The sequence below is a fragment of the Etheostoma cragini genome, chromosome 18 (assembly GCF_013103735.1).
Source record: "Etheostoma cragini isolate CJK2018 chromosome 18, CSU_Ecrag_1.0, whole genome shotgun sequence".
NCBI lineage: Eukaryota > Metazoa > Chordata > Actinopteri > Perciformes > Percidae > Etheostoma > Etheostoma cragini.
The window spans coordinates 16,389,884-16,410,344 of record NC_048424.1 but is presented as its reverse complement, the minus strand read 5'-3'; the positions used below and the strand labels follow the sequence as shown (position 1 = coordinate 16,410,344).

General features: G+C 43.1%; 1 protein-coding gene across 5 annotated transcripts in view; it reads right to left on the bottom strand.

Annotated features, from left to right (window-relative positions):
* Positions 1 to 18,177, bottom strand: part of epha7 (eph receptor A7) — a 94,023-nt gene extending 75,846 nt beyond the window's left edge. For all 5 annotated transcript variants that reach the window (XM_034899970.1, XM_034899965.1, XM_034899966.1 and 2 more), the window contains exons 1-3: positions 17,964 to 18,177; positions 16,375 to 16,439; positions 14,791 to 15,460 (exon numbers count right to left, since the gene is read on the bottom strand). In XM_034899970.1, coding sequence (XP_034755861.1) covers positions 14,791 to 15,460; positions 16,375 to 16,439; positions 17,964 to 18,057 — 829 coding nt within the window. In that variant the 5' untranslated portion in view covers positions 18,058 to 18,177. The remainder of the gene's footprint in view (positions 1 to 14,790; positions 15,461 to 16,374; positions 16,440 to 17,963) is intronic.
* Positions 18,178 to 20,461: the final 2,284 nt, after the last annotated feature.

Here is a 20,461-nt window from a genome sequence, read left to right as displayed (position 1 = left end):
TCTCTTGTCGGGGTGTGTGTGTGTGTGTGTGTGTGTGTGTGTGTGTGTGTGTGTGTGTGTGTGTGTGGGGCGGGGGGAACGCCATGGCACTTAATCTTGTGCCTTTTGCCGACAGACAGATCGGATTCCACATTTGCCCTTTTTCATTTTCTGTGTCGTTCTCTGGCGTTTGTATGTACTTGCTGGGGTGGTTAGTAAAGTCAATGCAAACAGAACTACGTTGTTGGCATCAATAATCCAAAAACCGTCAAGTATCGAACCTGATCAAATCCAATAAAGAACAGGGGAGTAGTCAGAATCTGACCAAGCAGTTAATACTACGTAGAGTGACTGTGTTCACATGGGTCAACGCATTCTCATTAACATGTTTGTAGGATATTGTTTGAAGACGTATGCTCTCTGAAACATAGGATATCGTAATAAAACTAGGTGACCGCCGGCGACATCGGCTACAGCGTTTTGTGTCGCCGGCCATGGTGCTCTGCTTGGTGGTGTCAGGCCAGAGATAGTTGGTGGCTCAGTTACCCAAGAATAGGTGACTGTGAGCCGGATGCAGAGCACCGCGAGCTGCCTGTTAAGTTTAGGCAACAAAAAGTGAGTGTTATTAGATTTAGATTAGGCACTTAGATAAGGCAGTTTAGGAAAATTAGTCGTGGTTTGGATTAAAACACTCCAGAGGAACACACATTTTCTGGGTGATAGTGTTTTGTTTTCCCCGGGAAGAGCTCTCCGCTTTCTGGCTTGAAAGTCCCGCGTGTTAACGCCCATCCATCTACCCCGACCTAACAGCAGCCTTCCACATCACAGCAAAAAAGAATGTGAAAATCAGACACATTATAGTATTTTTTTATAGCTTTTCAATCACTTGGTTCAAGAGAACAGGCTGCATGGGTAGAGCTGACACATATGAACTATGTGGTCGTATATATACAGTATTTTGGGCTGCAGAGATATTGAAGCAGACCCTCATGAGCAGATGAAAAATGTACATTTTGGAACTTGTGGCTGTGTGAATGTGGAAAAGTAAAGTATCAAATCAGTATTGCATTGGTGCCGGCATCCTGTCTTGAGAAACTTGGAAACTGATCTTCCTTGTATGCTTACAACCCACAAATCCAATCACGGTCACAACCCTTATTATTTCTGAGCACAGAGCTGGTCAGCTGGTTCAAACAGGGCAGCTGGGATATTGAGTTTCTCCCCATGTGTCTCAATATTGCCGGCTCAGAGTGAGCTGTACTTTGGGATTGTGGGAGATTCCTTCACTTTTTTTTGTGCAGACCAGCAGAGCCAGGGTGAGAGTGACTAGTGTGGGCCCTTCTGTCTCCATAGTCCCAGCATGATGACTCCTGCCAGTCAGTCAGTTCGTCTCCGTGTCCCCCCCCCGCCTCCAGCTGTCCTCCCGCCCAGACCTGATTATGTGTTAAATCCGCCCGTGTGTCAGGATGGATGTGGAAAGAACGCGTGCGGAAGGGAGCCAAGCGGGGTGGCGGAGACCCGGAGAGAGCAGCCTGGAGATAGCACCCCATTAGAGTGATAAAAGAGTCAGAGGGAGGAGAGCAGCCGACAGGACCAACATGCCGGCCCCCGCCGCTGATGAATGCCAGGTGGAACGGGTCAAGCGTGATAAAGAAAACAGTTTATTTTCTTATTTGGAAAAAAAGCCGTTGCTTTCCATAAAGTGCTCGCCATGGCTGCTGCCGCTCCGATAGGGAAACGTCTTTCTAAATATCAACTGTAAACAAAGGCCTGGTACGATGGGAGCCTGTCGCCTGTGGTTAATACCAGTAGGTTTCCTCCCACTGTCTTTTCCTTTGTATCCATGATTCTGACATCTAATACTGAGCCGGGCCTTTATGCATACCTCTGAACAGAACTGTGTTTCCATATCTGTTTTAACAATATTCCGGTGCCGACTACAGAGAGTTTTAGCACTGATTTGGAGATACCTTATGACAATTCTTTCTAGCTGAGCAATTTCCACTTGTTGAGATAAAGCTGTTGCTGAGCCTTTACTTTGACCTATTTAAATTGACAAAATGTATTATTTTTTTCATTTAACCTGTCCCGTCTTCCTGTCAACAGCGGAAAACAAACACACTTTGTTGTCCCTTCCCAGAGTTTTTATAGCTTTTTCCAGATGTTTTTGGTTGCTTTTTCCGCCCAAAAATGACACTTTTTCTGACTTCTTTGTCTTGTTTTCCAACATCGTTTGACGGTTTGTCACTTTTTTTCCCCACATTTTTGCTGCTTATTTTAAAGTCCCATATTTATTATATAAAAAAAACGTTGAAAATGAGTCAAATTTGACCCGAGGACAACATGAGGATTAACAAAATTTGGCAAGCTTCTCAGACGCAGGGCCAAATTACCGACCACGCGACTGCCCCGGGCACTCAGACCTCCAGGGGAGCCGAAAGTCACTGTGTCAACTAGTTTGTGCTAATTTGGGAATTCAAATGAATTTAATGTAATTCATAGTGTTGATACAACACATGCCTTTGCTGTGGGAGACCCGGGTTCGATTCCCACTGCAATACATCAACAAATGTGTCCCTGAGCAAAACACTTAACCCCTAGCTGCTCCAAAGCCGTGCAACCTCTGTATATAGCAATTGTAAGTCACTTTGGATAAAAGCGTAAGCTAAAATTACATGTAATGTAAATTGTCTTAGAACAGTTTATAGAAAGAGTAGGTCTAGACAACACTCTATATAATATGTGATATGCACACTGAAGCCCAATTATGATGACCAGACATCTCAAAATTGTTGAAAAGTTAGACTAAACCTGAGTTTTGATTAGTTATAGCATAACAACACATTATATACGGATCGTTTTGTAACTTTTTTTTTTTTTTTATCATTTGTTCATTTCAGAGTGACATCGGAGAGACAGGAAAGGTGGGATGGAGATGGGGGGGGACATGGAGCAAAGGGCCGCAGTCCAGATTCGAACCTGGGCCCCTGGAAGACTCAGCCTACATAGGGTGCACACGCTTACTGGGTGAGACAGAGGTCGACCCGGAACAGTTTTTTAATGTTGCCCACAGACTGCACTGTTGTGTCTGTAGTCTACTGAAATCAAGGCCGTTGTAATTTTAGTTTTAGCCGTGTACAGCAGTGCCGCTAATGGAACTACAACTACGCATAGCGGTGCCGAATAGCTTGTTGAGTTAAAACCTGTGGAGGGAAATTAAACCATCCATCAATGACATGGAGCCCGGTGTCCCGGGATATACCGCCAAAAATCCAAACTGTTACTGCAGGTACCGAGAGACGACGGGGGGGAAATACCTGTGGATCATTGCTGCCTCACGAGAAGTCTGCAGGAAATACTTTAGTGGCTCCAACCGAGGGGAAACAGATATTATACACTTTAGTTTCGAGTTTTGACTTTGACCTGTTTTTGTTACTTTTCATTGTACTATACTTAAGGCCACACCCACTGCGGCAACGAGCCTTTTTCTCCCTAAAACTTATGGGATCGCTTATATTACACTGCAATCCATTGTTAATACTGTCATAAACATTCTCTGTCAGCAATTTCAAAATGCCCCGTGCCAAGCTGGATGTTCAGACAGCCATGAAATGCTATTCTAAAAACCCAACTCCTTGCTTCATGTTTTTTCGGTTTTACTTTCAGGGCATGCGATTAGGACCATGACCGTGCATTACAACTATAAAGAAGGATGTCAATAGCTCACACAGAGCTTATTTCTTATGCATTAATGTGGCCTGGGGCCAATGTGAGTGGCTCTGATTAGATGTGACTTATGTTTTTTGCCTCAATAAATAGTAGGCTTTGAAGTGGACATTCATCAAGCTCTGTTTACTGGCATTTTATGCATGCTAGACTATGACTGCATCTCTTTTATGGACTAAACTCTGTGGTGTTTTCCCCTACAATGTAACAGGCAGTACATCTTGTGAGTAATGTCAGAGCAACACAGGCAGGCAGACCTGGGGAGAAAAAAACTGAGCAGAGTGTATTTCTTCCACTTGAAAAGCCAAAGGACAGCTAAATTGATCTTCTCTCGTGGGTGATGTGTGGACCTTTTGTTGCAAGAAAAGGTTTTTTGTAGAAATCAAATGCACCTTGCAGGAAGACGAGATATTTATTAAGATGCCGCAGTGCTGGCTGACATTTTGTTCGTACCTTTGCATCGTATTAACTGTGTTCAGAGTATTATAATATGCTTCTGCATTCTTGTGGTTTACACTTTTGAATTTTCATTCTCAAACATTGGTATTAGTCTGATCTCAGGCGCAACAAAGGAAGCAGCAAGTGTTTCCTGCGGGCCCGGTTGCTGCTCTATGAAGAAAGAGATGCTCGGCAGCTGGGTTTGTCGCCGGCAGACGTGTTAATCTCCCACCTGTAAGAGGCGAGGCGCCTATCCAGCTCTGGGAAACAGTGGCAGATCACACAAAGAAAAAGAACTGAAGCTGTGCTGAAAATCTCTTCACGGGACAGAGATAGAGTTTCAATGTCAAACTTCTTTCAGAACAAGTTCATTTCGAACACCAGCGCGTCCCACTTCGGAGGAATAAGGGAACCTCGGACATGGCCACAAAAAAGCCCCAAAAAAAGGCCAGATAAAAAAGGACATGAGTTGAAACAGATAAAGTATCTAATATCACATTGTGCCGGCTCCTCCCTTCACCCCACAAATACTTGGAATGGCTGTATCTGGCTGGCTGCTACACTGCACACATACAGACAAGCAATCCATTCATCCGAGGTACCTGTGCTCAGCTGAGATAAGTAGCTTTCCATGGGAAACAAAGAAGATTAGCATTCCCTTACAGCGTGTTGGAGGGCGTGCAGCTTTGCCCTCTGAGCGGGGAACGCTGAAGGAAGTGGCTGCTCGGTTGTTCACAGCACAGATCAAAGCCACACACTGATTAAGTTATACTCAAATATAAGTTAATGCTCCAGCTAGGGGCTAAGTCATGCTACAGCCAGTTTAACTTTAAAGTGGGACAGTTTGGAATGAAAAGGAAAACTAACACTTCATCAGGTTCAAGTCAAGAATACAGCCACTTGCCGTTACGACAGCTAGTCAGTTCCAAGGAGTCGGTCAAAACAAAGTGTTTTCCAGTGCTGGAATGTAACTAAGTACAATTACTCCAGTACTGTACTTCAGTCCAGATGTTAAGGTACTTGTACTTTAAGACTTTAATTGAGTCTTTTCTTTTCATGCCACTTTCTACTTCTACTCCTCTACATTTCAGAAATAAATATTCTACATTTTACTCCACTACAGTGGGGCTTGAAAGTTTGGGCCCCCCCAGGTAAAAATGGTATGCACTTTAATACGTTTTTTTACCTGGGGTGCCCAAACTTACGAGCCCCACTGTACCTTCATCTGACACCTTTAGTTACTAGTTACGTTAGTTACTCCACTAAATTCATCTGGCAGCTTTAGTTACTAGTTACTTTAGTTACTCCATTACATTCATCTGACACCTTTAGTTACTAGTTACTTTAGTTACTCCACTAAATTCATCTGGCAGCTTTAGTTACTAGTTACTTTAGTTACTCCACTAAATTCATCTGTCAGCTTTAGTTACTAGTTACTTTAGTTACTCCATTACATTCATCTGACACCTTTAGTTACTAGTTACTTTAGTTACTCCACTAAATTCATCTGGCACCTTTAGTTACTAGTTACTTTAGTTACTCCGCTACATTCATCTGGCAGCTTTAGTTACTAGTTACTTTAGTTACTCCGCTACATTCATCTGACAGCTTTAGTTACTAGTTACTTTAGTTACTCCATTACATTCATGTGGCAGCTTCAGTTACTAGTTACTTTAGTTACTCCACTAAATTCATCTGGCACCTTTAGTTACTAGTTACTTTAGTTACTCCGCTACATTCATCTGGCAGCTTTAGTTACTAGTTACTTTAGTTACTCCATTACATTCATGTGGCAGCTTTAGTTACTAGTTACTTTAGTTACTCCATTACATTCATGTGGCAGCTTCAGTTACTAGTTACTTTACACATGAAGATGTATGCAAACACATCACATGTAGTTTATAATGTCTGATGTGTTATTCTAAAGTAACCTAGCAACAATATAACGGCCAGAGTTAGTTTTGTCTTATTTACAGTTTAATTTTGAGGCTACATCTTAGACTTGGACTATCTAAGAAAGGCAGCTATAAAGGAGGAAGTCCCATGATCTCACAAAAGACAACTGCTTTATGTGCATGAGAGTCGCTGCTGACAGCAATTCAAAATGCAAACAAGACACGGGGACACCTGTTTTCTCTTTCAGCTCTCCTGCTGATTTATGGCATGGAATGGGAGGTGGGAAATAGAGGGCATTTTTAAGATTAAAGCCATTACATCAGTGGATGTTCAGCCTCTCACTGGGCCTGAGCCGGAGCTGTATGCTGAGTCCTCCTAAGATCTCTCTGCTTCTCTAAGCTATCATGTGCAGTGAGCTTTTTGAAATGGATTCTCAGTGACATGGAAAATGTCCCTTTCTAATCGCCTTTTGTTTAGTTCATTTAACTCACATGAAAACAGCCGAGAGGGCCCTTAGGGCCAGCCAGGCGGCTACCTTTAATGGATGAAGTGGTCAGCTGTGCTAAAAAGACACCGCCCATGAGGGGAGGACTCTGCATTCAGGGGATGAAAGCAACGGGTCCAAAGGTCTGGCCCATCCAGAGCCCCCTGCAGCCCCGGCCAAATCGCCACTGGAAATGTCCCCAGTCAGCAACTGAGCATTATCTCTGAATTTTGCCAATGCCTACCAACCCTACTGACCCAGCCCCCGTCCATGGCAATCCCCCCCTCTATCCCTAGATCTGCAACAGAAAGGAATAGAACAATGTCAAACTGTCTGCTGTTCTCTGCTGTGGACTGTGCTGTGTGGACACACAAAGACACCAGCTTGGCCTCAGATGCCCATGAGATCTGGACTGCTCTTAAAGGGTCCATTCATCCAAATGTTAAAAAGTAATTAACCTTTACTAGTGTCAATCTATGCAGATTTTCTAGATGAGTAGCTGGAGGGATTTCCATTATGATCTGGAAACTTGTAATGGGCATTTGTTTCTATATTCTGACATTTTATAGACTAAATGGTGCCACCAAAAATCACTGGCAGATGATTACTTGATTAAAATCATAATTAGATGAGCCCTAAAGTAAGTATTAGCCCACTCTGGTTATGCAATCATTGGATACCTCCTGTTTTGCCAAGTTGTTTTCATTTGAACACAGAAATCTCTGGAAGACACAGCAGAATTTCCTGCATCCTCCTCTGAACATTTTAAGTTCTGCTTCCTCTGCTTTGAGAAAAAAATGTGAAGTTATGTAACAAGTTATTGATTCTCCTCCTAAAGGAAGATTGAAGTAAAGAGCCAGTGGTCTGGAGCATCCCAGAGGAGCAGCTCCACTGACAACAGGGCCATCCCTGCTGCCAGACCCCGAGCCCAGCCACATATCACTTTCACCTTAATGCCACGGAGACCCAACACAGAACACCAGAGACATTGTCTTCTGACATGGAGTTTGCCTGTCTGATCACATCCCTCTCAAGCGGTCAGCAGGCAAGCAATTACAAAAAAGACATCTGTGCCACAGTTTGGATAGCTAAAAAGGGCAACAGCTTAGAATTACGAGAGGTATGGAAGCGAGGATCGATGGAGATGTCTGAACCTGTTAGTGCAAGTGGAGATGAGGGCCGCTGCATCGGTGGGGGGGATCTTTTGTCATGCAGGGAGAGGGGGCCGGAGAGGTGACTCTTCTGGCGATCAAGGGTCAACTGCTGCGATCATCCATCTTCCTTCTTGACAGTGTCCTGTCAGCCGGGGCGCTCATGTTACTAAACACAACAGGCAGGCCTCCATTGTGGCGCTGCCCTGGTCTGCAGCCATGTGTAAATGAAGTTAATATTCCCTGACCTTATGCATGGTCACATGCAGACCCCTGCATCACCTTGGAAATAACACTATCTGAGGCAAAGTTGCACAGGGGTCAACAAAGTCTTATACCAGTATAGCCGGCCATGTGCCTTTGTTTGTGTGAGAATGAGGACTGTTTGCTCGGACTCGGTCTATTCATGTGACACAGCGTAGGGTCCTTATTTTGGACAGGAGCAGGTCAGATTCCAAGACCTGGATACTGATTCGTCATCACTCCCCTGTTTTTTCATGCCAACATAGAAAGCATTTAGTGGTTGGGACAATTTGCATTTAAAATAACACCCTTTCTTTTTAGATGTTTGACTATGTCCAAGCAGAACACGCACACATATACTTCTGAAATCAGCCCAAATAACTCTGCAATTAGGGGTGAACGTCAATAAACCTGCTTAGAAATCCTAAAAAAGATTTGGTCCATATTACAAATCTTTCAAAAAAAAGTCAAATTTAGACTTTTTTTCAGTAAAAAGTAATCCATTTGATTATTATCTTGCAGCATTTTTTTGATTAGACTTGACTAGAGGTACAGCAAGGGGGGGGGGGGGGGGGGGGGGGGGGGGGGGGACTGCACACTCCCACTGAGAAATACTGCATTCAGCCAGGCTGTCTTTTCCTTCAGGGCAGCACATCAGCGGAATACAGATCCACAATCAATAAGAGAGTCCCCATCATATCGCTCATTTAAGTCTCATGCAAAATAAAGCTAGTCACAATCCAAAGATGTCAATATTGATTGATTTTTAATTTGTTTATTAATTCTGTATGTCTGGTTGATAGGCTAAAGATTTATTTAATTGTGTTGAGGATGGTGTTTTTTCTTTTTTAAACTACAATGAAATGTGATTTTAGTTGTTATTAGTTGGTATACAAGACAAGAATGTATTGTGATTTGATCTAGTGCACAATGCATATGTATTTATATTTGTATTTAATGTTATACTCATGTTAGGATGCCAATCGTTGCTTTTAAGGAAGCCTATTGTATGATGTGGCAGAAATGTTTACAGAAAATGTTTATTACATGTTTATTAACCCTAGTGTTGTCCTCCTGGGACAAAAAGATTACAACTTTTTTTTGTTACCTTTTTTTTGACATTTGACATAACGCATTATTTCTTTTTTTATTTCACTAACACCAACTTACTACCACTAGTTTTACACTACTTTTTGGAATCAATGGTCAATAACACTAATTTGTATAGAATTATACCTAATATTTGTGTTAATAAAGCAGAAGATATGAATGATTTTGACTAATAATTAAGATCAGAGGAGCGTATGTTGACTGGATGAGTTTGGTAAGGATACAGTTTTGAAACCATTTGAATTTCCACTCAAAATTTAAAGAAAGTGATCAATTGTATTTGCATAGAGGGTTGCATGGAATCAAACCTTTGTTGTGGTAATTTGGTTAAAAATAATGCCATATTTCTGATATAGACATTTTTCTAAAGGGGTCAAATTTGACCCGAGGACAACAGGAGGGTTAATATGCACTGTCCCTGACAAATAAAGGTTCAATTAATTGAAGTTAAACAAACCAAAAGGTTACTGATATTTGGGAAATACTTGAATGAGATTAGTTTTGGATGCTCCTACTAGTGTTTCCTCAACAAGGTTTGTGCACCGACCAAGTCGAGTGGGCCGAGGTGTTCCATTGGCTGTTTGATATTCATGTATGCACGAGTCAGTAGCTTATCAGCAGAGGTGAGAGACAATCCAATTAGCAGTGACCAGATACCAGCAACCTCACTTCTCGCTGCCTAGATCCTGTGTTTTTAGATCCATCTTTACCTCAGTGAGATATCTACAAACCTCGACACCAGTTGAAGTCAATAATAAGTCTGGACAGGGCTTTTGTTTAGCATATGCCTTGGTGCGGTTTACATGAATGGAACTGTAAGACGACTGTTTACCGAGGCAAATTATTTTGTGAATGGAAGTTAGTTTTTTCTTTTTCGCATGTAAAATGAGCCATTTTGTTTTTCATCTGACACGTTGACAGGGAAGCCGGATCCTGAAGAAAGCGCTGCAAGTGCCTGCTTCTTTCCTTTACTTCTCATTTGGAAGTGTATATTTGAAAGAGGGCACTATGATGGGGAAGTCAAATAAATCCGTTTCATTACAGCTTGCCAAAAATCATGATTTGAAACTCTCGGCCTTAGGACGTTTCTGTGGTTTAGTTTTTAGTAATGAGAAAAGATTACATCAGAACAGAAGATGTCCACTGTGAGAGCTTCTGATCATAAAGACAACTCGACATTTCCCTTTATTGTAAATGAAAAACCATTGTTCTCTCTGCTGCAGAAACTTGCACTTACAATCACGAGTACGTTTTTTCCACTCATGCAGCACATAGAGCACAGAGACGATGTAGGAAATCACTAAGATAAAGACAGTTCAAGCTACTTTTGGGACAGGGGGTGCAGCAAGGAAGGTAATAATTATGCTTTATCACAAAATATAGATACTCTTGAAATACTGAACACTAGAAGATATGTGATCCAGAATGAAAATGATGATAATAATAAATAATAAAAGACCCAAATAAAACTCAGTAATAGACATGTTTGGATAATTATTTAAAAAATGTATGATTTTTTTCTGAGCAAAAATCCACATCACAGCAACTTTTGAAATGTGAATATTTAACATTGTTCTTGGTTGGACCAAAAAATGCATTCGGAGAAGTGGCAGAGGTTTGGGAAAATGTATACTTGCTAAACCAAACAATTTTTTTGATTTATCAAAACAATATAGTGTGTATAGTACAATGTATAGTACTTGTATTGAGCAATAATGACATTTGTGTCAATCTGAAGCTGCACAATTATTGTGTTTTTTTGTTTGTTTAGTCTCTGAAATGTCAGAAAATAATAATAAAAAAATACCTATCACCAGAACCCAAGCAGATGTCTAGTTTTTTTCTGAACAGTCAAAAAAAAAAAACATGTTCCATTTATGATGGTATAAAACCGAGAAAAACAGCAAATCCAACATAACAGAAAAAGTAACCATAGGGTGTTTGCATTTTACTTAATATACTGTAGGAGTTAAAGGACTGATCTAAACAATTCTCCAAATCTCACATCTCAGAGTCCTCCTCCAAGTGATCAGTTTTAGGGCACTGACGTCTGTATTGGTATTAGCATCCTAAACAGAGAATAGCACATCTGTGCGTCTTCCTGCTACCTGCCAGGCCTGAGACAACGCAGGGGAAAAGCCCTGGGCTGTGGAAGAATGCTACTATTCACAGGAAGCAGACACTGGCAGTGACAGGATGAGTCTCATCCATCACCAATTTATTTCAATCCTGAGTAATTTAGGTCCATTTGGGTCTCTTGTGGATTCGGAGCACACCTGTCATTTGCATAATTAAGCTCTGGAGCAGTTTGTAAAAAGACATCCATTTGGTGAATTAAATTCACACCTTATCAATCAGGGGAGCATCAAGATGTATGAGGACCTGCTGACTCCTGGCTTCCTGGCTTCATTTGAAATGCTAAATGCAGCTTTTTCTGCAGGGCCTGGAGCTGGGCCTTGCTGCCCTGGCTGCCTGCTGGCTTCCATACACGTTAGCTTTCATGGTCAGCCCCCAACTGCTCAGTCCCTTCCCTCAGGGGGGGGGCTCAATCATCAATCAGTCTCCAACTAACTTCTGTCCAACTCCCTGACAGTCAAGATGGATGGTGCCAGCGTCTACAGGATGCCGTATCCTCTCATTAATTCTCTTGTTAGCATGCAGCGATAGCAGTAAGATAGAGCTCGTTTTATCTGTTTTCCACCCAGATAGAGGCCTCTCCCTTTTCTGGACGAGGGTCAACAGTTAATCATTTTTCAGCCACTGGTTACTTAGTACCACAATGATGTGATGTGTCAAAATCGGACAACATACATTCCCGGGATTGAGCGAAACAAAGACGCCAATGTCCTCCCACAAGGGCCCTCTCTCTGTCTAAACGACTCAGTGGCTCCACTGCCACGAGTAGCCAGCGTTAAACAAGACCAGCAGATGAATGGGAGGCTATTTTCCCAACACGCACTTCTTCGCAAAATGAAGCCCTGCGCAGGCTGCGGGGACACTTCAACTGGCCTTTTTCAACACCCATTACACTGAGAGCAGTGAACGCAGCAGGCGGAGAAGAAGAGTGACATTTACTGCCAAAGATTGCCACACAAAGAGTTAAAGAGAGACTTGGAGGGGGGGGGGGGGGTAGGACTGAAAGACAAGGGGTCCCTCTTTGCTGACGGTGATGAATGAGTGGATCACAACACGTTTCGGGGGAGGCCTTTGCAGCCACAGAGGAGGCTCCTCAAGTGACATGACTGACAGCTCAACTTGCTCTCTCCACCTGCACCCACCCTCCGGCTGAATATTTTACTCGGCGGCCATGTTATAATCATAGCACACCACAGATATTGGAAAAAGACTGAAGGACTGTCTCAAGGCATCAGCATGCTTCAAAAGATTCAACGGCATCTGAAACTCTGTGGCGCCACACCTCTCCAGTGTTGGAATTTGGGAGGCTGAGTCTGACAAGTCTGTTTGATTTCCAAAATGATTCTAAGAGAGCATGTAGATCAAGTCGACAGCAAATTTGTTTGTACTGCTCAATGCAAATGTGCCGGCAGCATATGAAACCTGCTCTCCAATGACGTAATCAGGGGGTTTGCCGTAACCTTTTGAACTTTCCCAAACAGACAGTCAAACAATTCTACCCATTGTAGGCAGCAGTTGGCGGATATGTGAAAGTAGGATGGGTTCTAACCAATGTCTCAAGTTGCCTTATTATGACATTTTATGTAGAAACGAACGCAACACCAAGAACAAAAGTGTGCACCGTTGACCCAATTTTTGCAATTCATCTCCCCACTTTGGATGACAGCAGGCTTTTCACTCCGTCCTCCAGTTTGCCCATTCAAAACACTTTTGCCCTTAGATATGTTCGGACACAGGTTTGCAGGAACGAGTTAGTTTGAAGAATCCCAAACCCTATACACTACAGGTGCAGCATCACTCCGAGGCACCATTATAAAGATGTACTTTAAAACTACTAACACAAGCTAGTCCGAGCTCCAAATGCCAGGGCTTCACATTTTTAACGGTCACAGCCACTTGGACTTATTGCTCTGCTGTTCAGCTGATAGAAAACACTGTGAACAGCGTTTAGATTGTGCTCGGGGAAACTACTGAATGGACAATTTAATGTCAGTGGAGCTGCTGAAAGAAGTGCTGATGGTGCACTGTGATTCTCATTTTATTTAGATTAACTACCCCTTAATACAAAGGCTTCGCATGCCTCAGTGGAGATAAAGCTCATAAAGGTGCAGTGTCAAGACTGGAATTTGATCCACATACACTTAAAGCAGCTTTCTTCCTCCGACTTTAAACAACTTCAGGGTGGGTTCCCCACACGGCTGTCTACATCTAGCTATTTGTTTCGGTTGAAATGTGAACACATTCATTAACAGAGAGATGCAACAGTCCTCCGTTCCAAGGGCTTTGCACCAAGACATAATAAGAAAAGGTAGCTGAAATGACTTTGACAAGCCGGAGCTGTTGGTTATAATGCTGCAATCACTCTCCCTGAGGAAATAAATTCTGGGCTTTTTTTTTTTCCAAGAGCACAACTGGATCTTACACTTATGCATATTAAAACAACAGGAACAATAAAGAGAAGCTCTGTGGGCTTGAATCTGCGATAGCCCGCTAAACATTAGAGACATAGCACAACTTGAGGCAGGCTGCGCTGCTCTAAATTACATGGGCTAATACATTTCATTAACACACCTCCCTCAGTGGGTTCCCTAATGGATGACAGCGTGGCATAAAAGCTTGTCTGCCAGGGACACTAATTTGTTCTTAGACACATTCCATTTAATTATTACTGGCTGCTGCTCCTTATAAGCTGCTTAGATTGAGGTTGCCCTAAAAACAAAAATTAGCTCACAAGTCAGGCCACGTCATTTGTGTGACCCTAGTCACCCCCTTTTCAATCCATCGTAAATCAGAGTCAGGTGCCCAATGAAAATAATCCTCAGAGCATTCAGAGATACAGAATGCCCGTTAGGGTTAATTGTAGCGGCACGATCCGGCACCAAAACAAGGCTCTTACCGGGTGAGTCCTGCGAGTCCGACCTGCAGCCCTTTGCTGGGTATCATCTCCCCATCTCTCTCCCTCTTTTGTGTCTATGCACTATAATAAAGGGAAAAAGTCCCCAAAAAATAATCTAAGAAAAAAACAAAAACAAAAAAGAAGCCACGGCGAGGCTATTTGCCCTTCCTGTTAGGCTCCTTCATAAATATCCTGAGGCCTAAATGCCATGGTACGACGGCTATTTGTTTCCCCCCTCTGTCAGGGTCATTAGGCCTGGCAAGAACGATACTGAGAGACTGGTTGGACTGCCTCTAGACCTGTGTCTTCTGCTACTGATTGTCTTGGCCCGTTGCCAGTAAGAAAGACAGAATCAGCAGAGTTATTATTTAATCCCCGTGTCAACAGAATCATGGCTATAAAGAGCCTCAGATTTCAATTATTACACTGAGCGTGTTTGGCCTCAACACTTTATCCATCTTTACTGCTGTCAAATCAGCTGCTTTTATCCCATTTGCCAACAGAAGTGTTCAGCCAGCGATGCCTAGGCTAAAATTATCATTTACCTGCTTTGCATAATCAAATCACAAATACTCCCCAGTTTATTGGGTTTTTCTCTTGGCACACCTCACGTTCCAGGATGCCCCCGACGGATCGTTAAAAATAATTTAAGAATAAAAACTCTGTGAATTCTAATAGCTAAATGAAGTTGCACCTAAAAATGTGTTTTGTGGCAATAGAAAGGTACTCACGTTCACATGCGTCTCCTTTCTGATGAAATCCAGCTTTGCATATACATTTCCCAATGGGCACGAGCCATTCCCCTTCGGCGCTGCAGTGCATCTTGGGAGAGTTGTCGGCCTCCTCCTCGGCATCGCTAACGCACATGCCCTCGACCTCTACCAGCGAGGAAAACTCTGATCCTGTCACCGTGTCCGGGAACGTGGCCAGGTTCTCGATGATAGACCAACACTTCTTGTAATAGACTTTGACAGAGACCAGGGCGATGCACGCCCCAACGTCCTGGAAGGCCAGGTAGAAGCCCCGCCGAGACAGGGGGCCGATGATGCGCACTTCTGTATTCAGCTTCATCTTCCTCTCGCCCAGGTCGCCCTGGGTGAAGCTTTCATCCGCGGCGATTGTGTCAATTTTCACATACTGGTTCTCACGCAGACTCCTGCCAACCTCCGAATCAGTTTCCTGGTAATACAGGTTGAATGTCTCCTTGCACGTGCCCACCACTCCGGGTAGGCTGTTACAATCCCTCAAGGTGAACTTCAGTTCCACAAAAATTCTCTGGGCATTGCCCTTCTCTATCCAGTTAGTCCGAAGCCAGTTATTCTGATTGGGCTCCATGACTTGGCAAACCTGGTATGTGCGAATGGGAGTGTAGTTCTCATCCAAGCCGCTGATCTCTTCCCACTGAAACAAGAAGACAGACCATGGACACATACATTAGCAGGGTTTTCCCCAGGAAAGTTGATTAGCTTGGTGGCAAGTGTCTTTTTTTTTACGTGAACCCGACTGGGGCCGGTCACAGACTGACAGCAGCATTAATGGTTTCTGTGGTAACAGAATCATGGATGGAATCGCAAAATTGACAATTGTAAAAAAGTTGTAAGACAGACTCGATAGGGTTCTACATTAAGTCAGTTCTAAATGCTAACTGGAGGTTTGAAATATGAGTACGTCCGAGCTCCCCCACTCTGTAACTGCAGTTAAAAAAAAAAAGAAGTCTTAAAAATACATGAACAAGTTATTCCCAGTGGCTTAGGCCTGATGGGGTTCAATTTAGGCCTTTCAATGCACTGGGGAGGGGAGGGGAGGGGGGGGGGGGGCCCTGATTAGAGACCAGATCACCATGTGGAATTCCGAAACCATCAAACCGAGATAGAATGTGACAAATATGACAAAAGTATATATGAAATACAGTCCTTTTCGACTTTACTGTATACAATCATGTGTAGTGAATAAAGGCAGATTAGCAGTTGCATTGTATTTTATTCGCAACATCATTGCGATAGCATGATTGTGCCCAGTTTATCTGCTTCTGCTCACATTATTTATTTAAAAAGTTTCTCGCGGCCTGCTTTTAATCTCACTGGTAAATTGGAAGCGGGTTGGTTTCAGGCCTTTTGTGCTCTGAATGTCAAAAGCCAGGAGAGTTTAGCAGCACAAAGAGCCTTCTTACATTCTATGTCTTTCATTTTGGATGTATGTTCCAATACATGCCTCCTCTAAATATTACTATCCATCTCACAGATGTGGGACATCAGAAAAAGCTGGGAGATATGGAGTACAGCCGTGCGTGCGATGCAGACATTATGCAGACTTACCCCATTGGGAGGATAGGAGATCCACTCCAGTTCTGTCTGCTGTGCCTTGGAGTCCAGCAGAACCACTAGTGACAGGAAAACCGAGAGGCAGGTGGTTAAATCTCACAGGGGCACAGACCTGGGTATTACTGATAGCCACACATTGATATCTATAGGACATATGCCCGTGACCTCATTTCAAGCAGCAGCAGCTAAAACATTCAATCATAGAATATATACACTGCAGTACACAGGTCCTCGTGGGGGGAATTTCTAAGGGGCAAATAAACACACTGTCAGTGTGCATGAAGAAGAAAAAAGACACGCATATCGCAATGTGTTGGGAATCATGACGCATGAGATTTGAATGAGATTTGAACGCATGTATTCTATTAACTGTGGGTTTATGTTGCGCATCCGTTTATTAAAAGTCATTGTTGGAGTGGAAGTTGTTGCAGCGGCTGCTGCTTCAAGTACAGTAGGCAACATGCGCTCAAAGTCAGGATTATTTTTTCTCCTTATTGAAAAGCCGTCTAACACGCGCCTTGTCTGCCGTTTTAATCCATGAAGGGAGATTTGCCAAATCAACCTGGTTTTATGTTCCGGAAGCGTGCGAGAGCGTAAAGCGGCGCCGCGGCGGTTTTCATTAACAAAAAAACAAACCAAAAACAGTGAACTTGTTTAAATTGTACACTATTTAATACCAACGGACAGTTCTGTCGTGAGACGGGCAGCAGCCAGGACGCATTGCCGTAAAAAAAATGCTCTGGTTGTATTTTACAGGAGACTGTCTGAGGAATCCCGCATATATAAGGATTTAAACATCCAGACCACGCCGGGTTATTACGCTGTAGTTTTAGCGAAGGAGAAAATCAAGACATGCCGGGGATTTTCAGTTTTTACGCACAGCATAATTCCAGTAATTTAACCAACATCCGATAAATTAAAAGTAACAATTTTGACTCCGTTGGAAATGTTTAAAGCCCCTCTTATTTTTGTCTTTCATAACCTGGACTCAATTTGACCAATTTGAGCGTTTGAAGGCAGAGTACGGCTCCGCATCGAACTGACATATTTTCCCGTAATAAACAAGAGCAGTCTGAGAGCCGAGGCCACTTTGGAAGGAAATATAACCCTCCGAAACTGCGCACACATAGACGGCTCACTCACTTACAGGGAGGCGAGACGGCTGGGGAGATCGATCCACGGACATTAGTCAACATAACGTTAGTTTGATATATTGTTAATCCATAATGAAGCAGGATAGTTGTGCCGATAACGCACTGGAGCCGGAGGAACATAAAAACATCAGCTCCTGCCTGTAATCCGTGTTCTACGGCGTTTAACAGCCGTGCGTAAAAACACCGATAGATCGCTCGCTAAAAGCCCGGCAGACAGCGCTGTCATCCCCGCACACCGGCCGCATTTTGCTGCGCTGCACGCACACATCTCCCGGCAATCAGTCATTCAAACAGCGCGTTGGATTCAAAGACAAAACAGAAGAAAAAACGAGAAACTGTCTGCTGTATTTGGAAAGCTCTCTATTAATTCTGGAGGATGTTGTTCCAAATGCGATGGCATAGAAGAGGGTCCAAACTTTAAGAACTTACCTTCCTTCGCATTCTGTGCTTCTCCGCTGTCTACATGACAGCATAAGTGCAGGCAAAATGTAATCCACAGACACGGGATGGACCTGGAGAGCATGGTGCAGCCGCGGATTGCAATCTCGACCCGTAACTCGCTTTGCCAGCGCCGCGCGTGCTTCCCATTGACGACACGAAAGCGGCTCTATGTTCAACAATCCGCTGCTCCCCACTCAAATAGCGTCTGCTGCCGCGGGGAGGAGACTGGCGCTCCGGGGGTGTCAGTCAGCGGGACAGGCGGAGGGATTGTCCAATTGGAGCGCGGGATCGGGAACGTCATGGAGACTGTCAGCCAATAGGCGCACGGTAGGAGATGGCTGTTGGTTTTGGGGGATCGAGCGGAGGAGGAAATGTCACAACTTGGTTCAGATATTTTTGGTTTTCTTCAGGAAAAGGGCAAAGGGATGCTCTGGCACACACAAGTAAACGTACACACACAGACACGCAAGCACGCACATGCAAGCACACATACACATACACACACACAGACACACACACAGACACACACACACACACACACACACACACACACACACACACACACACACAGAGAAGCCTGTGCCAGGAGGATTCCGGGTGGTGGAAATAACTCCTCTGAAAAACAAGGAGCACCTCTGTGCTGTCACCTTTGAGACTTGGTTAAATGTTCATGTGTCCAATGGGAATTTTGATCAGAGTCTGTTTTAACTCCAGAGGTCCGTTCACACACACACACACACACACACAAACACACACACACTAAGACACACAAACTCCGATCTGAAGCAGACATTAGCAGCATTTTTCTCTTTTTTTACTGTCACATGACACAGCTCACTCTTTCCTGGTTGATACATGGTGATTTGGAGTGATTTATTATTTCAGTTTTATTTGTATTTGCAATACAACCTTTAGATGTAATTTCATCCTGGCAGATATGTAGAGAGAGAGAGAGAGAGAGAGAGAGAGAGAGAGAGAGAGAGAGAGAGACTTTTTTTAAATCTAACAACACACAAAACTTTAACTTGTAAAGAGACACAAATTGCATCAAACGTTTGTATTGATGTTTTTGGTCTATTTTTTTTGTGAAAAACCGGATTATTAGTCTAATTTAATAAAATGCATAGAATTTAATCTGAAATCTATTAATTAACTGAGCATGATGTCCGTTCCTGTCTTTGTTTTATATATGATCTATTTTAATGTCACTTCTGGTAAGTCACCCTGAAGTAGGCCCGTGGGCCGCGAAGCATCGTATCTTTTGACCTTTTCCCACCACCACATCAATAAAGGCTTTTTAATATTTTCTCCATAAGAGTGCCTTGGATTTCATGCTGTTCTGATACTGTTGGATTACCCCTGCACTAGTCTCGCTTTGGCAGACCTTCCTCCCCAGTGATGCGTACGAAGGTCTGGCTAGCTGCATGTGTTCGTTCAAAAGTAGTTTTGATCGTGCAACAGAAAACTCAGATCGGACAGATAGCTGTCTGGATTTACCCTGCAGAGATCTAAGGAGCAGTTAACCATAGTCCTCAGAAATCCACCGGCGGTTAGAATACCAACACAAAGACAGAGCCGGGGAAAGACATTGGGCCAAAAATTTGAGACATCCAGCTGAATTTCCGGCAGCACCAGAGCAACCATGGAAGAGGAACGTCGTGGATAGCCTACCCCAAAGAGCACCTTGGTAGACTTTTTCCAACCCCCACCAAAATCAGCACTCCATGGCTCTGTGTACAAACATACGGGTTAATGTTTGAGCCAAAGACATTATTGGATGGCGAGACACTTTCTACTCTGTGGAAGGTCACCTTAAGTAAAGGGAAAGTCCCATTGCTTAATTATTGCTCTGCTGCATGACAGACTTTACCATGAAGATGGAGCCGCCAGGGGTCTTAACAACAAACACAGATAAACAAAAAACACAATTAAAAAGTCTAAAGTTAATTTCCCACTTTCGTGGATGACTTGAAATATCACTTAAAAATGAAAGCATAAAGCGAGGCTCATTATCCCTGTATACATACAGCATTTGATGCAGGTCACTAATTCATCTCCATTACCACCCAACAAGAAAACACGTGTAATTAGGGCCATAAATATTGATTAATAAACTGTGTACATAAAAATGGACAGAAGCAGACACTTCAAGGTTTATTTACCTCTGCTGCTCTTTTTTTGTTGGTTTGTTTGTTGGTTTGTTTGTTCGTCCTGCCTATTATGCAAATGTCAGCTAATCCTTTTTGCCCTTGGTACACAGCCGAGTCCTCCATCACAGTGTTTGGTTAATGATTGTTCAATTCATCTGGATTAATGTAAACTTAATCAAAAATCATCTGAGGTGGCAAAATGTAACTTTTCACAAAATGTAAGAAGTTGTATTTACTTAAAAATGTTATGTTAAGTGGTTCCACGTAACTTTGTAAAGTTTGTGGTAATCAACTTGTTTTCAGTCTATTTATTAAACAAATTTAAGAATAGTTTAC